The 14184-nt window shown below is 40.0% G+C and overlaps 1 protein-coding gene across 4 annotated transcripts in view; it reads left to right on the top strand.

The window, feature by feature from the left end:
* RNF130 (ring finger protein 130) overlaps window positions 1-14184 on the top strand; it is a 552857-nt gene that overhangs the window by 495513 nt on the left and 43160 nt on the right. For 2 of the 4 annotated variants that reach the window (XM_077474314.1, XM_077474311.1), the window contains one exon: window positions 2345-2559. The exons of the other annotated variants lie outside the window; for them this stretch is intronic. In XM_077474314.1, the coding sequence (XP_077330440.1) occupies window positions 2345-2421 (77 nt within the window). In that variant the 3' untranslated portion in view covers window positions 2422-2559. Of the gene's footprint in view, window positions 1-2344; window positions 2560-14184 lie in introns of those variants that run through there. 4 annotated transcript variants of the gene reach the window in all.

Below are 14184 nucleotides of genomic sequence, written 5' to 3'. Positions count from 1 at the left end.
CTGAAAAGGTCCATATCTGCCTAAAGGGTTAATATTTTCAGTGAGCACCCATTTTGATTCATTGCTATGATTTATTTTGCTAGTAGTATTTTTTTATATGACTTGTAAATTTTGACATTCTGCTCTCCCATAATTTGTCTGTCCCATTAAATTAAGAGATTTGTAGATTGGCCACTATCATCATTTTTGTATTAACAACCATAGAGATAACAGCCATACAGGGAGTTTATGTTCTCAATTTCTGTCAATGTTTTAAAAATCGAATTTTCACACTGACGGATCAATCGGGGGTCCACTTGTCAGTTCTTCAGAATGAATGGATCAGCCGTAGCTCTCTATTGAGCGGAGGATGTCAGCGAACATGTATCCCCCGACATCTGATCCAGTCCACTAAGAACAGACGGAGGTCCATTCTCCATCCATCTGGATCCATCCATCTGGCAGATCAAATGACAGATGGATACAAACAGGCACCCCATAGGGAACGGCAGGCTGTGTCTGCGTCCGTTCTGCATAGCGGAGCAGACACGGACATGTCATGTGCCTGCTCAGCAGGGATCAGCAGAGAGATCCCCCCACTGAGCAGGCGAATCTGCTTGAAGGAATCTTCCCCATCTGAAAGTTTGCAAAACAGTTACAACCACAAGACAGACAAACAATACAATGCATCAGCACAAGCAGTACAACTCAAAGTATTATAGTATACATTTCCATCACAAGCAATGCATATCATTACAAGATACAATCATGTTATTTCTAGTAATAACCAGTCTCCATGCTAGATTGTGTAAAATTAGCAGAACAATAACAGCCATAACTATAGATCATAAAAGGCACTTTCCCCAAGAGAGCTTGTCAAGGGTTCCAATGTACATTGAGTCATGACAATCCCAGATAATGCACATGGTAAATACATACTACTATTAATCAGATACCTTGGACATATTGTTTACCCAACCCCCCCCCCCCCCCCGCCCCCCATACACTTTATCAAATTTACAGTAGCTGGTGGTACACCTGTGCTGGCATAAGTAGCTTTATATAAAGGTCAAGATTATCTCAAAATGTTTCCACAAAAAAAACACAGAAAATGTTTGTTACCTTTAAATAGACATATACAGTACATTTGCATCTATAGGGTAAGCTAACACAATTGAGTTAGAGCTCACTGGTCACTTATCTTCACAGCACTAAGGGTTTGTGCATATGAAAATTTCAGCATAAGTTTTGGAAAAGGTTGAGTCGATTCCTCAAAGCCACAACAGTGTACACGCTTCCACATTTTCTGGGTCAGAAATTTTAAATTAACTTGACCCTGCAAATATTTAAAGTGGCAAAATATCGACTTTAATCATTGTACACAAGCCTGCTAAGGATTTGTCCACTAACCATTTTTTCACTACCTGAAGAAGGAACAAACTGCTGGAAATGTTTTTAGGTCTCCAGTAGGGATGCACCGATACCATTTATTTTTTTACTAGAGTACCAATACTCATTGGAACATTTGTTCATCCCTTTGATCTGCAGATGAAGAAAAATAAACAATGGGGGTTGATTTACTAAAGGAAAATCCACTTTGCACTACAAGTGCACTTGGAAGTGCAATCGCTGTAGATCTGAGGGGAAGATCTGAAATGAGGGGAAGCTCTGCTGATTTTATCATCCAATCATGTGCAACCTAAAATGCTGTTTTTTATTTTTCTTGCATGTCCCCCTCAGATCTACAGAAACTGCACTTCCAAGTGCACTTGTAGTGCAAAGTGGATTTGTCTTTAGTAAATAACCCCCCATGTTTATTTTTATTTTAGTGTTTCAGCGGCTGAGCAATGTTGTTAATAAACATTTCCGGCTGCTTTTTTTTTTTTTTGACATCTCCAATTACCGGACTTCTTTAACACTTCAGCTGTCAATAGGGGAGACCCACTAACAGCTCAAAAAACTAAGCCTGAAAGTATCGGTTTCAGGTATCGGTGTATTTGCATGAGTACCAATACTTGGTGCAAAGTATTAGTGCAGATACAAGTATCGGTGCAATCCTAGTCTCCAGCAGCTGTGATACTTCAAGATTTAAGAGCTCCTGAACATTGTCATAGGGTTCTGCCATTATATAACATTCAGTATCACTTTTTATGTATTACTTCTTAAGGAAGAGGCAGTCTCCATAAGAAATGGGAAGTTAGCAGGTATTTAGAACTCGGCTTAGAATAGAAATATAATTTACACATGGAATGACACTTTAAACTTATTCAATACATAATAGAGGATATGCGTTCTAAAGTTTCTCTATATTTTTTCATACATTCTCTCGCTCCTAACACATCTTTTTTTTGTGCTCACCTTCCAGAGCGGAATGGTCATGAAGTGGCGTTTACTGAAACTGAAGAGGACAAGGAAAGCTTTTCTTCTTCACACTTCGTTTAACAAAGTACAAATGAACTCCCTTTTTTTAATAAGACTATTTTTCATTTTTTCTGTGGTGTTACTTTAGTGCCAAAGCTTCATTAAACATGTAAATTGATAATTAAAGCAGTATAATAAAACATAAGGTTTTTGGTTGAATTGATTTTGTTATTTCTCGCCGCTCTTCACGGTCGACAAGAAAGAACAGTGTTCCTTTTATGGAAACTGAGTTTGGGGTTAGACGATTCCAGATAATTGGACCCAGTACAGAGGGAAGCTGGGCCACCCTCAAGTTTTCCCAGAAGCCTCTGCAGATTGTGCAATCAAGTGGTTCGCCATAATACCTAGTTCTCAGTCCCTCTGTCATTCAGATGAGTCATTGTCATGTTAACTAAAGCACACCATCCCTGGTAATCTTGGTCTGGGTATTTAAGTAAAAAAAAACCTCTGTTCACAAAAGGATTAAAGGAAGTCAAATAAAAATAAAAAAATCGACTGAACAAACCCCTGTTCCTATTGAAATCTTACAACATTTTTGTCGAGGGTGAATGACAATCTACAGATGGAACACCGGATTGCTGCCCTTATGGACAAAATGGAGGGACACAATACATGCTGGCTTTATTGGAATATGTTTCACTTCTTGGATCAGTATTTATCTTTTTCCTAAATGAGGTTATTCCTTGCATCGGTATCAACTGCGCGTACTGTTGACCCTGTCATGGTCATCCCCCCTTTTTCTTTTTTTTTTTGCGGTTTCGTCAACCTTACCTGGTCACTTTGAGGTGTCTACTTTTCTACCCCCCCCCCCCCCAAATTATTGAAACATGCCACCTGGTATGCACTGACCACAGGATATGACTGCAATGAGGTATAGGAATATTTTGTGCCTCACTATACATGTTCAGTGATCGACCGCTACCGTCTTGTAGTTGTGTACCTGTAGTTTGTTTCATCTTTCTGGTATGTACATTATCCATAGTCTCCTACATGTCACCAACTACATCACAGTACTTTGTATTCCTGTGTGAGTATTTAGCTTCCCAGGCTTTAGTTGCTGTATATTGATGTGGCGTGAGTATGGACATTCCATTTGTATAAATACAGGCAGTTGACTGATGTTTTTGACCAAGAACATAATGTCATGTCAAACTATTGTGTGTTGTTGCATACCTTTTGAAAAAATAAAAAATAAATCACACAATATGTACTATTATATCACATTACATTTTTTTATACTGCAGTTAAGAAAAATTCCTTTGCATGGGAAGTTCACCATCTTGCCTCCAAAAAGAGATTCTTATGTCACACACTAGAGGGCACTTTTGGGACATTTGTTATGTGGATATTTCTATATCTTAACAAGCATTTAAAGGGAAAATGTGTCAATGCAAATGTATCCAAAATTTGTGTATGCTAGTTCCATATAATTTGTGTTTTTTAAATGGAAACAAATATGTTTACTTGTTATGTAGTCTACAATGTGTTTTTTTTATTTTTTTTTAATATTATTTAGCATTGTTTGTTAAAAACTAATATGTTGATGCTGGCGGTAGTAACGTTTTTACACTTTCATCATAATCAGAAGAATCAATAATTTCTATCTTATTAATAAAGGCCACTGGATAGCAATAAAATTAAAGCCCCAGTCAGAAAGAATCCCAGTGGATATATGAATTACAAACATTGGCACCCCAAGGACTGAATATTGACTTTGATTTAAAGAGGAAGTAAACGTTCATCTTTAAATTTTACCTATAGGTAAGCCTATATTTGGGCTTACCTATCGGTAGTGTAAAAATCTCGTAAACGTTCACCGTTTAGAGGATATTTACTGTCCTAGCAGCCAGTTACGTCACTGGCGCATGTGCTCTGAAGGAACGGCCCCTTGCATCGTTTCTTCAGAACAGTGTACCATGACCGGCGTCTCCCACAGAAGTGAAGTCATTGCGGCTCCAGCCAGTCACAGAGCCGGAGCCGTGAACCTGGAAAGAAGACCAGGTATACATGGATGCCATCTCCAGTGATGACATTGCATCACTGGAAGGCTTGGTTTTCAGGTAAGTTTGAAATAATGTGCTAGTATGCACACAAATGTGCTAGTTATGCCTTTGCCTTGCAGGTAGGGCAACATTAAAAAGAGTGCAAAAAATAAAAAGTGTACAACCGCTTTTAAATTGCTTTAGAAATTACTTTTAAGGATCTATATAGGAAGAGTGCAATATGATATTTATCCACTGGGGATAGTAGGGCAAATTTGTATGATTGTATGCTTATATGCTTGTTTGCTTTTATAATCCGTGTGTTAATATAATAATTTTTATAGTATCTTCGTGGTTGAGAGAATACGTTCAGTTTTGACGTTCAAAATTTTTATTCATTTCAGCATAGAAAAAACAGCAGCATGGCAACAATATCATATTGTCTAAAACAACACGCATAGCATAATTCCAGAACACAGGAGTGTAGTTGCAAAAGTACAAGAGATCGATGTTTAATACCAAGAACCATTAACTGGAACCCAAAAAGGCATGGTAGTGCATATTGAAGCTCTTGGTACTGCTATTGAGCATGCTACAAGAAAGGGGAAGGAAAACTTTCCAAGAAGGCCACAACTGCTGGACACTATGGTTGAATTCAGTAAATTTTATTATAGAAAAAGCACCATAATTATAAAGAACAACAATAGCAATTCCGATGTAAACCTTTCAAAGCAAACCTTAAAAAGACAATGTTAAAAGAGGACTCATAGCTGCACATGCATCCATTCAACCAGTCACACTAATAACTTCAGGGATATGGAAAATGATTATAGTAAAGGTTACAAAAAACTTCTTATAAATTCAAAAAAATCTTATTTCCATTATGATCCCGGGTTTCAATTTAGGCCAGAAAAAAAGTATATAGCTGGATAGCTGTTGATGCACTTCAGCAGGTAAGGTATTCCCAGAGCTGCCCTATAATCAGGTACTATGTGTTGCAGTCCAGAGGTAACTGGAAGTCCTTACAACCAAGGGCTTGTCTAATTTACCTATCTGCAGCATTGGTGGCTGACTTATACATGCTACAATGTCCAGGAGTGAGCTGTGGGGATCAGCCTTTGGTGAGCAATATTGAATATAATGATCATTCGTCCGTGGAGTGGAGGATGGGGAGGGAGGATATAAACAGAGGGAGGACAGAAAAATGCCAGTCAGTAGACTCTGTATAGTTAAACAGGCAAAGATACTCTCACCAGTGCTTCCTCAGACCTCCACCCATCCCTCAGGATTGAGCTCCACTCTACGGGTCACCAGGGAATATCCAGAGGTTTCTTGTTCACTCACTGAATGAGGCATCGTCCCCGCCTCCGCTAAACTTTCAAAAGCGTCACTCTGCTGCCGCTTCACTATGCTGCTCAGGCTATAAGCTGCAATCCCATGATTGTCATGGACGTGCTCATGTCACACTTATGCGCTTCGTTAGCCAATAGTTGTCAACTTCTTCTGAGAGAGGAGGAGTTAGAGATGCTAGCTTAAATATCTGCACTGTATATTGCAGTACCTAATTTCGGCTACTAGATGTCACCCATACAATCTCCTCAATTAAACATTCAATACAAAAACAGATTAACACGTCATTGAGTAGACTTAGCTCACATTTAAAACAGGATAGGGAAAAAGGTTTGATGTTTGTAATTTAAACAGAAAGTAGGTAAATGGACTCGAATATCAATTTTAATTAAGGGAAGAATTCAGAACAGGAAAGCAGGAGAATTAAATAGAGAGCTTATCAAAAAGAAGAATTATCCAGAAGGGGTCAGAGGATAAATGTTTTTATTTTTTATTTTATATCCAATTTTTTAAGCTTCCAAAATGGTTTCAAATTTCATTTGTTATTAAGGCCTTGTGGAATTAAAGAACCTAAACTATACATATACATTTTTCTTTTTTTGTAAAAGGATAGTGTCAGTCACCTCTTCTCATAGGCAGATTTAAAACATAGATGCCTTTCACCTTTAACTCCTTAGGGTCACCCTTATGAAACTGTGCAAAGTGGAACGACAGAGGGCGCTTATCCCTTTTCTTAATACTTCCGATGTGTTCATCAATTCTTACACAGAGTTTTCTTTTAGTTTTCCCAATGTAAATTTTATTACATGGACAACTAAGCATGTATATTACTCAAGTTGTAGAGCAGTTCACAAATGTCTTCATTTTATATTATTTCGCACTGTCAGAATTGGTGAACACCGATTTTGTGCACATTTACAGATATTGCAATGCCGAATGTGTGCATGCCTGCTGTAGGTGTTAAATATTTCAGCCAATTTTTCATCTTTGTCCTCTGATACTCAAAGTGTACTAATGTGTCATTCAGATTCTGTGCCTTTCTTGCTGTCATAAGGGGTCTCAAGTCAACAATGTCGGAAATAAGGGGATTCGAGCACCTCTGCACTGCAACACATAGTATTTAACCACTTGCTTACTGGGCACTTAAACACCCTTCCTGCCCAGACCAATTTTCAGCTTTCGGTGCTCTGTCATACACTGTACTCAAATTAATTTTTTGTCCTTTTTTTTCCCACAAATAGAGCTTTCTTTTGGTGGTATTTGATCACCTCTGGGGTTTTTATTTTTTGCGCTATAAATGAAAAAAGACCGAAAATTTTGAAAAGAAACGCATATTTCTTTGTTTCTGTGACAAAATTATGCAAATTATTAATTTTTCTTCATAAATTTTGGCCACAATTTATTCTGCTACATATCTTTGGTAAAAATAACCCAAATTAGTGGATATTATTTGGTCTTTGTGAAAGTTAGAGAGTCTACAAGCTGTGGTACGAATCGCACAAAATTTATCACATCTGATGTACTGGTGGCCTATCTCGCTTCTTGTGACCCGAACAAGTCAGGAAAGTACAAATACCCCCAAATGACCCCTTTTTGGAAAGTAGACATTCCAAGGTATTTAGTAAGAGGCATAGTGAGGTTTTTGATGTTGTAATTTTTTTCCCACAATTCTTTGCAAAATTAAGATTTATTATTTATTTTTTTTCTCCACAAAATTGTCATTGTAATAGGTTATTTTTCTCACAGGGCATGTGTATACCACAAATGACACCCCCAAAAAAATTCTGCTACTCCTCCTGAGTATTACAATACCACATGTGTGGGACTTTTTCACAGCCTGGCCACATAGAGAGGCCCAACATGCAGGGAGCGCCATCATGTGTTCTAGGAGCATAAATTACACATCTAACTTGTTGACTACTTATTACACTTTTGAAATACCAGGACAATGACACGTGACACTGATGACAGATGGCACTGATACGTGGCAATGATGACACTTATACGTGGCACTGATGACACGTGGCACTGATGACAGATGGCACTAATATGTGGCACTGATGACAGATGGCACTAATATGTGGCACTGATGACACGTGGAACTATTACATGGCACTGATGACACGTGGCACTAATACGTGGCACTGATGACGCGTGACACTGATGACAGATGGCACTGATAAGTGGCATTGATGACACGTGACACTGACAACAGATGGCACGTGACACTGACAGGTGGCACTGATGACAAATGGCACTGATGACAGATGGCACTAATACGTGGCACTGATGACAGATGGCACTAATACGTGGCACTGATGACAGATGGCACTATGTGGCACTGATGGCACGTGGCACTGATGACAGATGGCTCTTATACGTGGCACTGATGACAGATGGCACTGGGGACAAATGGCACTGACAACAGGTGGCACTGGGGACAGATAGCACTAACAGGTGGCACTGGGGGCAGGGTGGCACTGGGGCAGGATGGCACTGGGGGAGAATGGCACTTTTTTTTTTACACTTTTTTTTTTTTTACACTGACGGCCACTGCAGCCATTCATCTCTCCCCTCTCACACGCTGTCTGTGTGAGGAGGGAGAGCGGCGCTGAGAGAGGATCTCATAAACATATGAGATCATCTCCCATTGGACACACCGATCGTGCTGTAAACGGCCGCTGTGATTGGCCGATTACAGCGATCTGTGTTTGCCTGTCCCCGGGGGACACGGCGAACACAGAACTTCCGCGATGCGCGCCCGCAGCGGCGCGCATTGCGGAAGTAAACAACAGGACGTCCAGGGACGGCCACCCGGACGAAAGCGCCTGCTCTACGGCCGTCATTCGGCTATAGGGCGGGCGCGAGGTGGTTAATTATAGGGCAGCTCTGGGAATACTTTACCTGCTTAATTGCATCAACATCTATCCAGCAACTAGATATATGCTCTTTTTCTGGCCTAAATTGAAACTCAGGATTGAATTGGAAATACGATGGTGATATAAGAAGTTTTTTGTAACGTTTACTATAATCATTTTCCATATCCCTGAAGTTTTTAGTGTGACTGGTGGGGAACTTCACTCTCTCAGGCAACATTGACTATTTTAAATCCTTATGCTGCTAGCATTAGTAAATAGGAAAGTGTATTATATTTAATTGTTTTAAACCTTTTTCTTACATTTCATACATCCCAGGTGTCTTCAGGAGGGTAGGAGGGGTTTCTTAGCAAACCACAACCCCCTGCCTGAATGCCTGAGCTATGGGATGATGAATTCCATGAAGTAAATGCTACATGAATAATCTGCCCTTGCTCAAGATGGCCACAACCAGAAATGCTACAGGGTTTTTTTCAGAGTTATTTCTTAGTAAAATAAAGCATTGAGATATGGCTAGATGGGCAACTTTTCTTTAAATATTATAAAATGTATTAATTGAATTAATTAATTTGTGTTTTTAGTCTGTGCTGTTCAGATGCCATGTAGTCCTGCTTGAATGTGTTGTACTGGGTTTTTTTTTTTGTACGGATTGGCCCCATTGCACTTTATGAAGTGAAAAGTTCACATTAAGTACAGAGCACTTTATGTATGCATTTATTAATATACAGTATGTATTTGCATTACTGATATAGTTAAAGCGGAGTTCCGGACACATTTTACACTTCCCATCCTGCATTACTCTTTTACATGCTAATAACGATTTGGCTATTTTTTTTCGGTTCCTTTACTGTATTTATCCTGAAAAATCTCCTCTCTTCCTATTTGCGCCGTGGTCACCTACGTCATTTCCTGCTTTGCATTGGCTCCTGGAAGATGAGTGTTATCAATCCCAAGAGTCAATGCTCAGCGCCGGCTCCTAGCAAGCATTGCATTATTTCCAAACTGGAGCTGTGAGGCTCGCTTGTGACACACTGCACAAGTGCGAGAACGGGAGACGCATGCTGGGTAGCCAACATGCACTGAATCCCAGAAGAAAAGGGCGGCTTCAGATACCAAGACTGGATATGGGCATTCTGTACAGGAGAATAATAAGGTAAGTGAAACATGTTGCACAAAAATTAAATGGGTGACAGTTCACCGGATAACATAGTGTAAATACACAAGCCCTAACTATACTAGGGGTGTTTAAGAAAAAAACTCTGCTTTAAGTAGATATAATAGTACCACACTTAATTGGGTAAACTAATACAATCTCACAATGCATTGGGTTATGTGAATGAGCAGTGGAGCAGTTGGATTGACAGGGGTCTCCCCTGCCAATTCACATTGTAGTAATATGAGTTCTGTTGATGGCAGAAAGAGGGGAAGGAGACGAGTGGACGTTACAAATATTTTCTGAAGCACAGAGACAACAGATCAATGATGGGGGGTGGTACCTGATGACACTAAACTTTATCTTTAATATTTAACCTTAATTTAGAAATATGTATATTAAAAGTAATGCATTTTAAAGTGTATGCTTAGTTCTGGAAATCGCCACAATAGGATACAAATAAAATTCGTTTTTAACTTCTATTAAAAAGTTCTAAAAACTAAAAAAAATTACTTCAGATATACCTTATTGGCTTTCTAATTTGTACAGATATAACTCTTCCCTGGTGCCCATCAATTGTCAATGGCATTTGGTGACATCAGTAGGGTATAACTGAGAACAGGCCAATTTATTGATGTATGAATCCACTCCAGCCACTCCTCTCCCTAATGACAGATAGTCCTTACATAGGTAATTGGTTGCAAGGTACTCTTTGGACACCTTTTACACCCAGTCTTATCCTTCACATAGATTTGCAAAAGTTTTTTTTTTTTAGCTTACAAGTAGCTAGGACATTACAGCACCACAACCATTCTTTCCCATTTTACCCACAATGCATTATAAAACTGCAACTTGCCGATAAAAAAAAACTTTATTCTGTATTTTAATTTTAGTTGACTAAAGATTGACTGATTCCTAGGATCCAACTGTACTTTGAGTAATGGCTTGAAAACCTAAGCCTGCAGAAATTGGCACCTTAGTTTTTTTTTCACCTTGGGTGATCTGTCCTTACCTTTCTTGCATGAGTAATCAGTAACCATACCCCTGTCAAAATGGATCTCCGTATCTCCCCATGGTGAGGCAGCAGTATTAACCATCGTTTATTGTGCTCATTTTTTGTACATACAAAGTAAATATGAACAATCAGAGTAATAATGTACAGAAAATTACAGTAGCCAATCAAATGTTGGCTTGTTGCAGTGGTTTATTGCACTTTGAAGAATGCTCTGAATAAGCAAAGCCTAGTTGTCTGTTTTAATAATTTTTACATTCCCTGGTAATCCTGTTACAAATAACTTTATGGAATGAGGTGTTTAATCATCTCTCCTAATCCCAGAGGCCAATGGGCGCTTCTGGTTTAGCAAATAACAGAACTTCTGTTTTTTGATGATCTTGAGAAAGTAAAAACTGGTGGAGCTTTCAGTGAGCAATCTTGGCACAGTCAGCTGGCACAAAGCTAAAGTGTATTGATTTTTTTTTCCTCTAAGTAAACTTCGATATACTGTCCATGTCATAAAGCTTTAGTGTGCATCATCTTTACATAACAGCACTTTCCAAAACTCTCTGAGGTGAGTTGCCTGACACAGCCCTTTTTCCATATGATAGGCAAAACTCTGTGCTTATAGCTACCCTTTAAAGGTCCAGGATTTTTCACTTAGCCACTAGCGGCCTTTTTACTGTGGCAGGTAGGCCTCGCTCTGTCAGATCACATGTATCTACGTGATCTAGCATTTCCTGGTAGGGGGTGCGTGAGCGCCGCCCTGTCTGTGCTGTCATTCACTACAGTGCAAGTTGGTCAACAGGTCCTGGCCAATAATTTATGGCCAGGACCTGCTGATTGGCTTAGCGAATCACAGTATTGAGTCCTGTGTTTACTAGCACAGGGCTCTGTACACAGAGTAGCAATGTGGTTGTCGCTGCCACAGTGTGATCAGCCACATTGATTAGTAAAAGCAGCACATATTGCACACATTAGACTTGGTACACAGTTAAACCCTGGATTGCCCCTAGATGTTAACCCCTTCCCAGACAGTGTCATTAGTACAGTGACAGTGTATACTATTAGCACTGATCACTGTATTGGTGTCACTGGTGATGTCAGTGTCAATCAGTTCCCACCCCGTGTAAGGGTTAAATTGCCCACCTCACTATCACAGTCCCACTCTAAATCACTGATCATCGCCATTACTAGTAGACATGTGCAGAGTAAAATATTACATTTTCGTAATTTTGTTTTCGTCCGAAAAATTAATTTATTTAGATACTCCCAAAATTCGTTTTTATTTATTTCGTTTTTCGTTCAAAAATTGCATTCGTCCGAAAATCCACATGAATTACGGTCGAATCTGTCTTTGAAGGCTTATGGTGTCTGTCGAATGTATAAAGAAGATTCGACGGAGCTAGTATACAACATACTTCGTGTGAACTTTAGAACCCTATTAAAGTCTATGGGACTCCAACATTCAAAATCTAAAGTGCTGTAATTTTAAAGGCTAATATGCAAGTTACTGTCCTAAAAAGTGTTTGGGGACCCGGGTCCTGCCCCAGGGGACATGTATCAATGCAAAAAAAAGTTTTAAAAACGGAAGTTTTTTGGGGAGCAGTGATTTTAATAATGATTAAAGTGAAACAATAAAAGTGTAATATTCCTTTAAATTTCGTACCTGGGGGGTGTCTATAGTATGCCTGTGAATGGGGCGCATGTTTCTGGTGCTTAGAACTGTCCCTGCACAAAGTGTCATTTATGCAGGAAAAAAAGTCCTTTAAAATCACTCGCAGCTATTATGAATTGTCGGCTCTGTAATACAGAGAACGCTCATTGAAAGTCATTGATAAAATAAATAAATAAAGCGTGGGGGTCCCCCAAATTCAATTACCAGGCCATTCAGGTCTGGTATGGATATTAAGGGGAACCCTGCGTCAAATAAAAAAAAATTTACATGGGGTTCCCCCTAAATATCCATACCAGACCCTTTAGGTCTGGTATGGATATTAAGGGGAACCCCGCATCAAATTTTAAAAATATTGACGTGGGGTCCCCCTAAAAATCCATACCAGACCCTTTATCCGAGCATGCAACCTGGCAGGCTGCAGGAAAAGGGGGGGACGAGAGAGCGCCCCCCTCCCTCCTGAACCGTACCAGGCCACATGCCCTCAACATTGGGAGGATGCTTTGGGGGTCTGTGACCCCTCAAAGCACCTTGTCCCCATGTTGATGAGGACAAGGGCCTCATCCCCACAACCCTGGTGGGTGGTTGTGGGGGTCTGCGGGCGGGGGGCTTATCAGAATCTGGAAGCCCCCTTTAACAAGATGACCCCCAGATCCCGCCCCCCCTGTTTGAAATGGTAAAGGGGTACAAAAGTACCCCTACCATTTCACAAAAAAAGTGTAAAAAATAGTTAAATAAGACAAACACACTTTTGAAAAATTCCTTTATTAAAAATAAAAAAAAATTTAAAAAGATTCCAGCGGTGGTAATCCACTCTTGCTATCCAGCGACGGATGATCGTCTTTCCGGGGTCCAGCGATGGCTGATCTGATCCAGCACAGAAAATCCATCCATCTTCTGTCTCCACAGAGGAGACACTGCGGGATCTGGGGGTCCCCTTGTTAAAGGGGGCTTCCAGATTCTGATAAGCCCCCTGCCCGCAGACCCCAACAACCACCGGCCACAGACCCCCAAAGCATCCTCCCAATGTTGAGGACATGTGGCCTGGTACGGTTCAGGAGGGAGGGGGGCACTCTCGTCCCCCCTCTTTCCTGCGGCCTGCCAGGTTGCATGCTCGGATAAAGGGTCTGGTATGGATTTTTAGGGGGACCCCCACGTAAAAAAAAATTTAAATTTGATGCAGGGTTCCCCTTAATATCCATACCAGACCTGAAGGGCCTGGTAATTGAATTTGGGGGACCCCCACGCTTTTTTATTTATTTTATTTATTTTATCAATGACTTTCAATGAGTGTTCTCTGTATTACGGAGCCAACAATTCATAATAGCTGCAAATGATTTTAAAGGACTTTTTTCCTGCATAAATGACACTTTGTGCAGGGACTGTTCTAAGCACCAGAAACATGCGCCCTTTCACAGGCATACTATAGAAACCCCCCCAGGTGCGAAATTTAAAGGAATATTACACTTTTATTGTTTCACTTAAATCATTATTAAAATCACTGCTCCCGAAAAAACGGCCGTTTTTAAAACTTTTTTTTTGCATTTATACATGTCCCCTGGGGCAGGACCCGGGTCCCCAAACACTTTTTGGGACAGTAACTTGCAGAATCTTTTCTCTGTCAAATCTTTTTTCTCTGTCGAATATTTTCTCTATATAATCTTGGACTAATAGAGGTAAGGTTAGGCACATTCGACCACAGGTTCTATAGACACAGATTGCTATTGTCAGAGTCACGTAGAATCTCCTATTCT

This window comes from Lithobates pipiens, unplaced genomic scaffold, assembly GCF_037356315.1.
Source record: "Lithobates pipiens isolate NorthernLeopardFrog02 unplaced genomic scaffold, aLitPip1_a1.2 Scaffold_8, whole genome shotgun sequence".
NCBI classification, from domain to species: Eukaryota; Metazoa; Chordata; class Amphibia; order Anura; family Ranidae; genus Lithobates; species Lithobates pipiens.
This window is presented reverse-complemented; position numbering and strand designations above follow the sequence as displayed.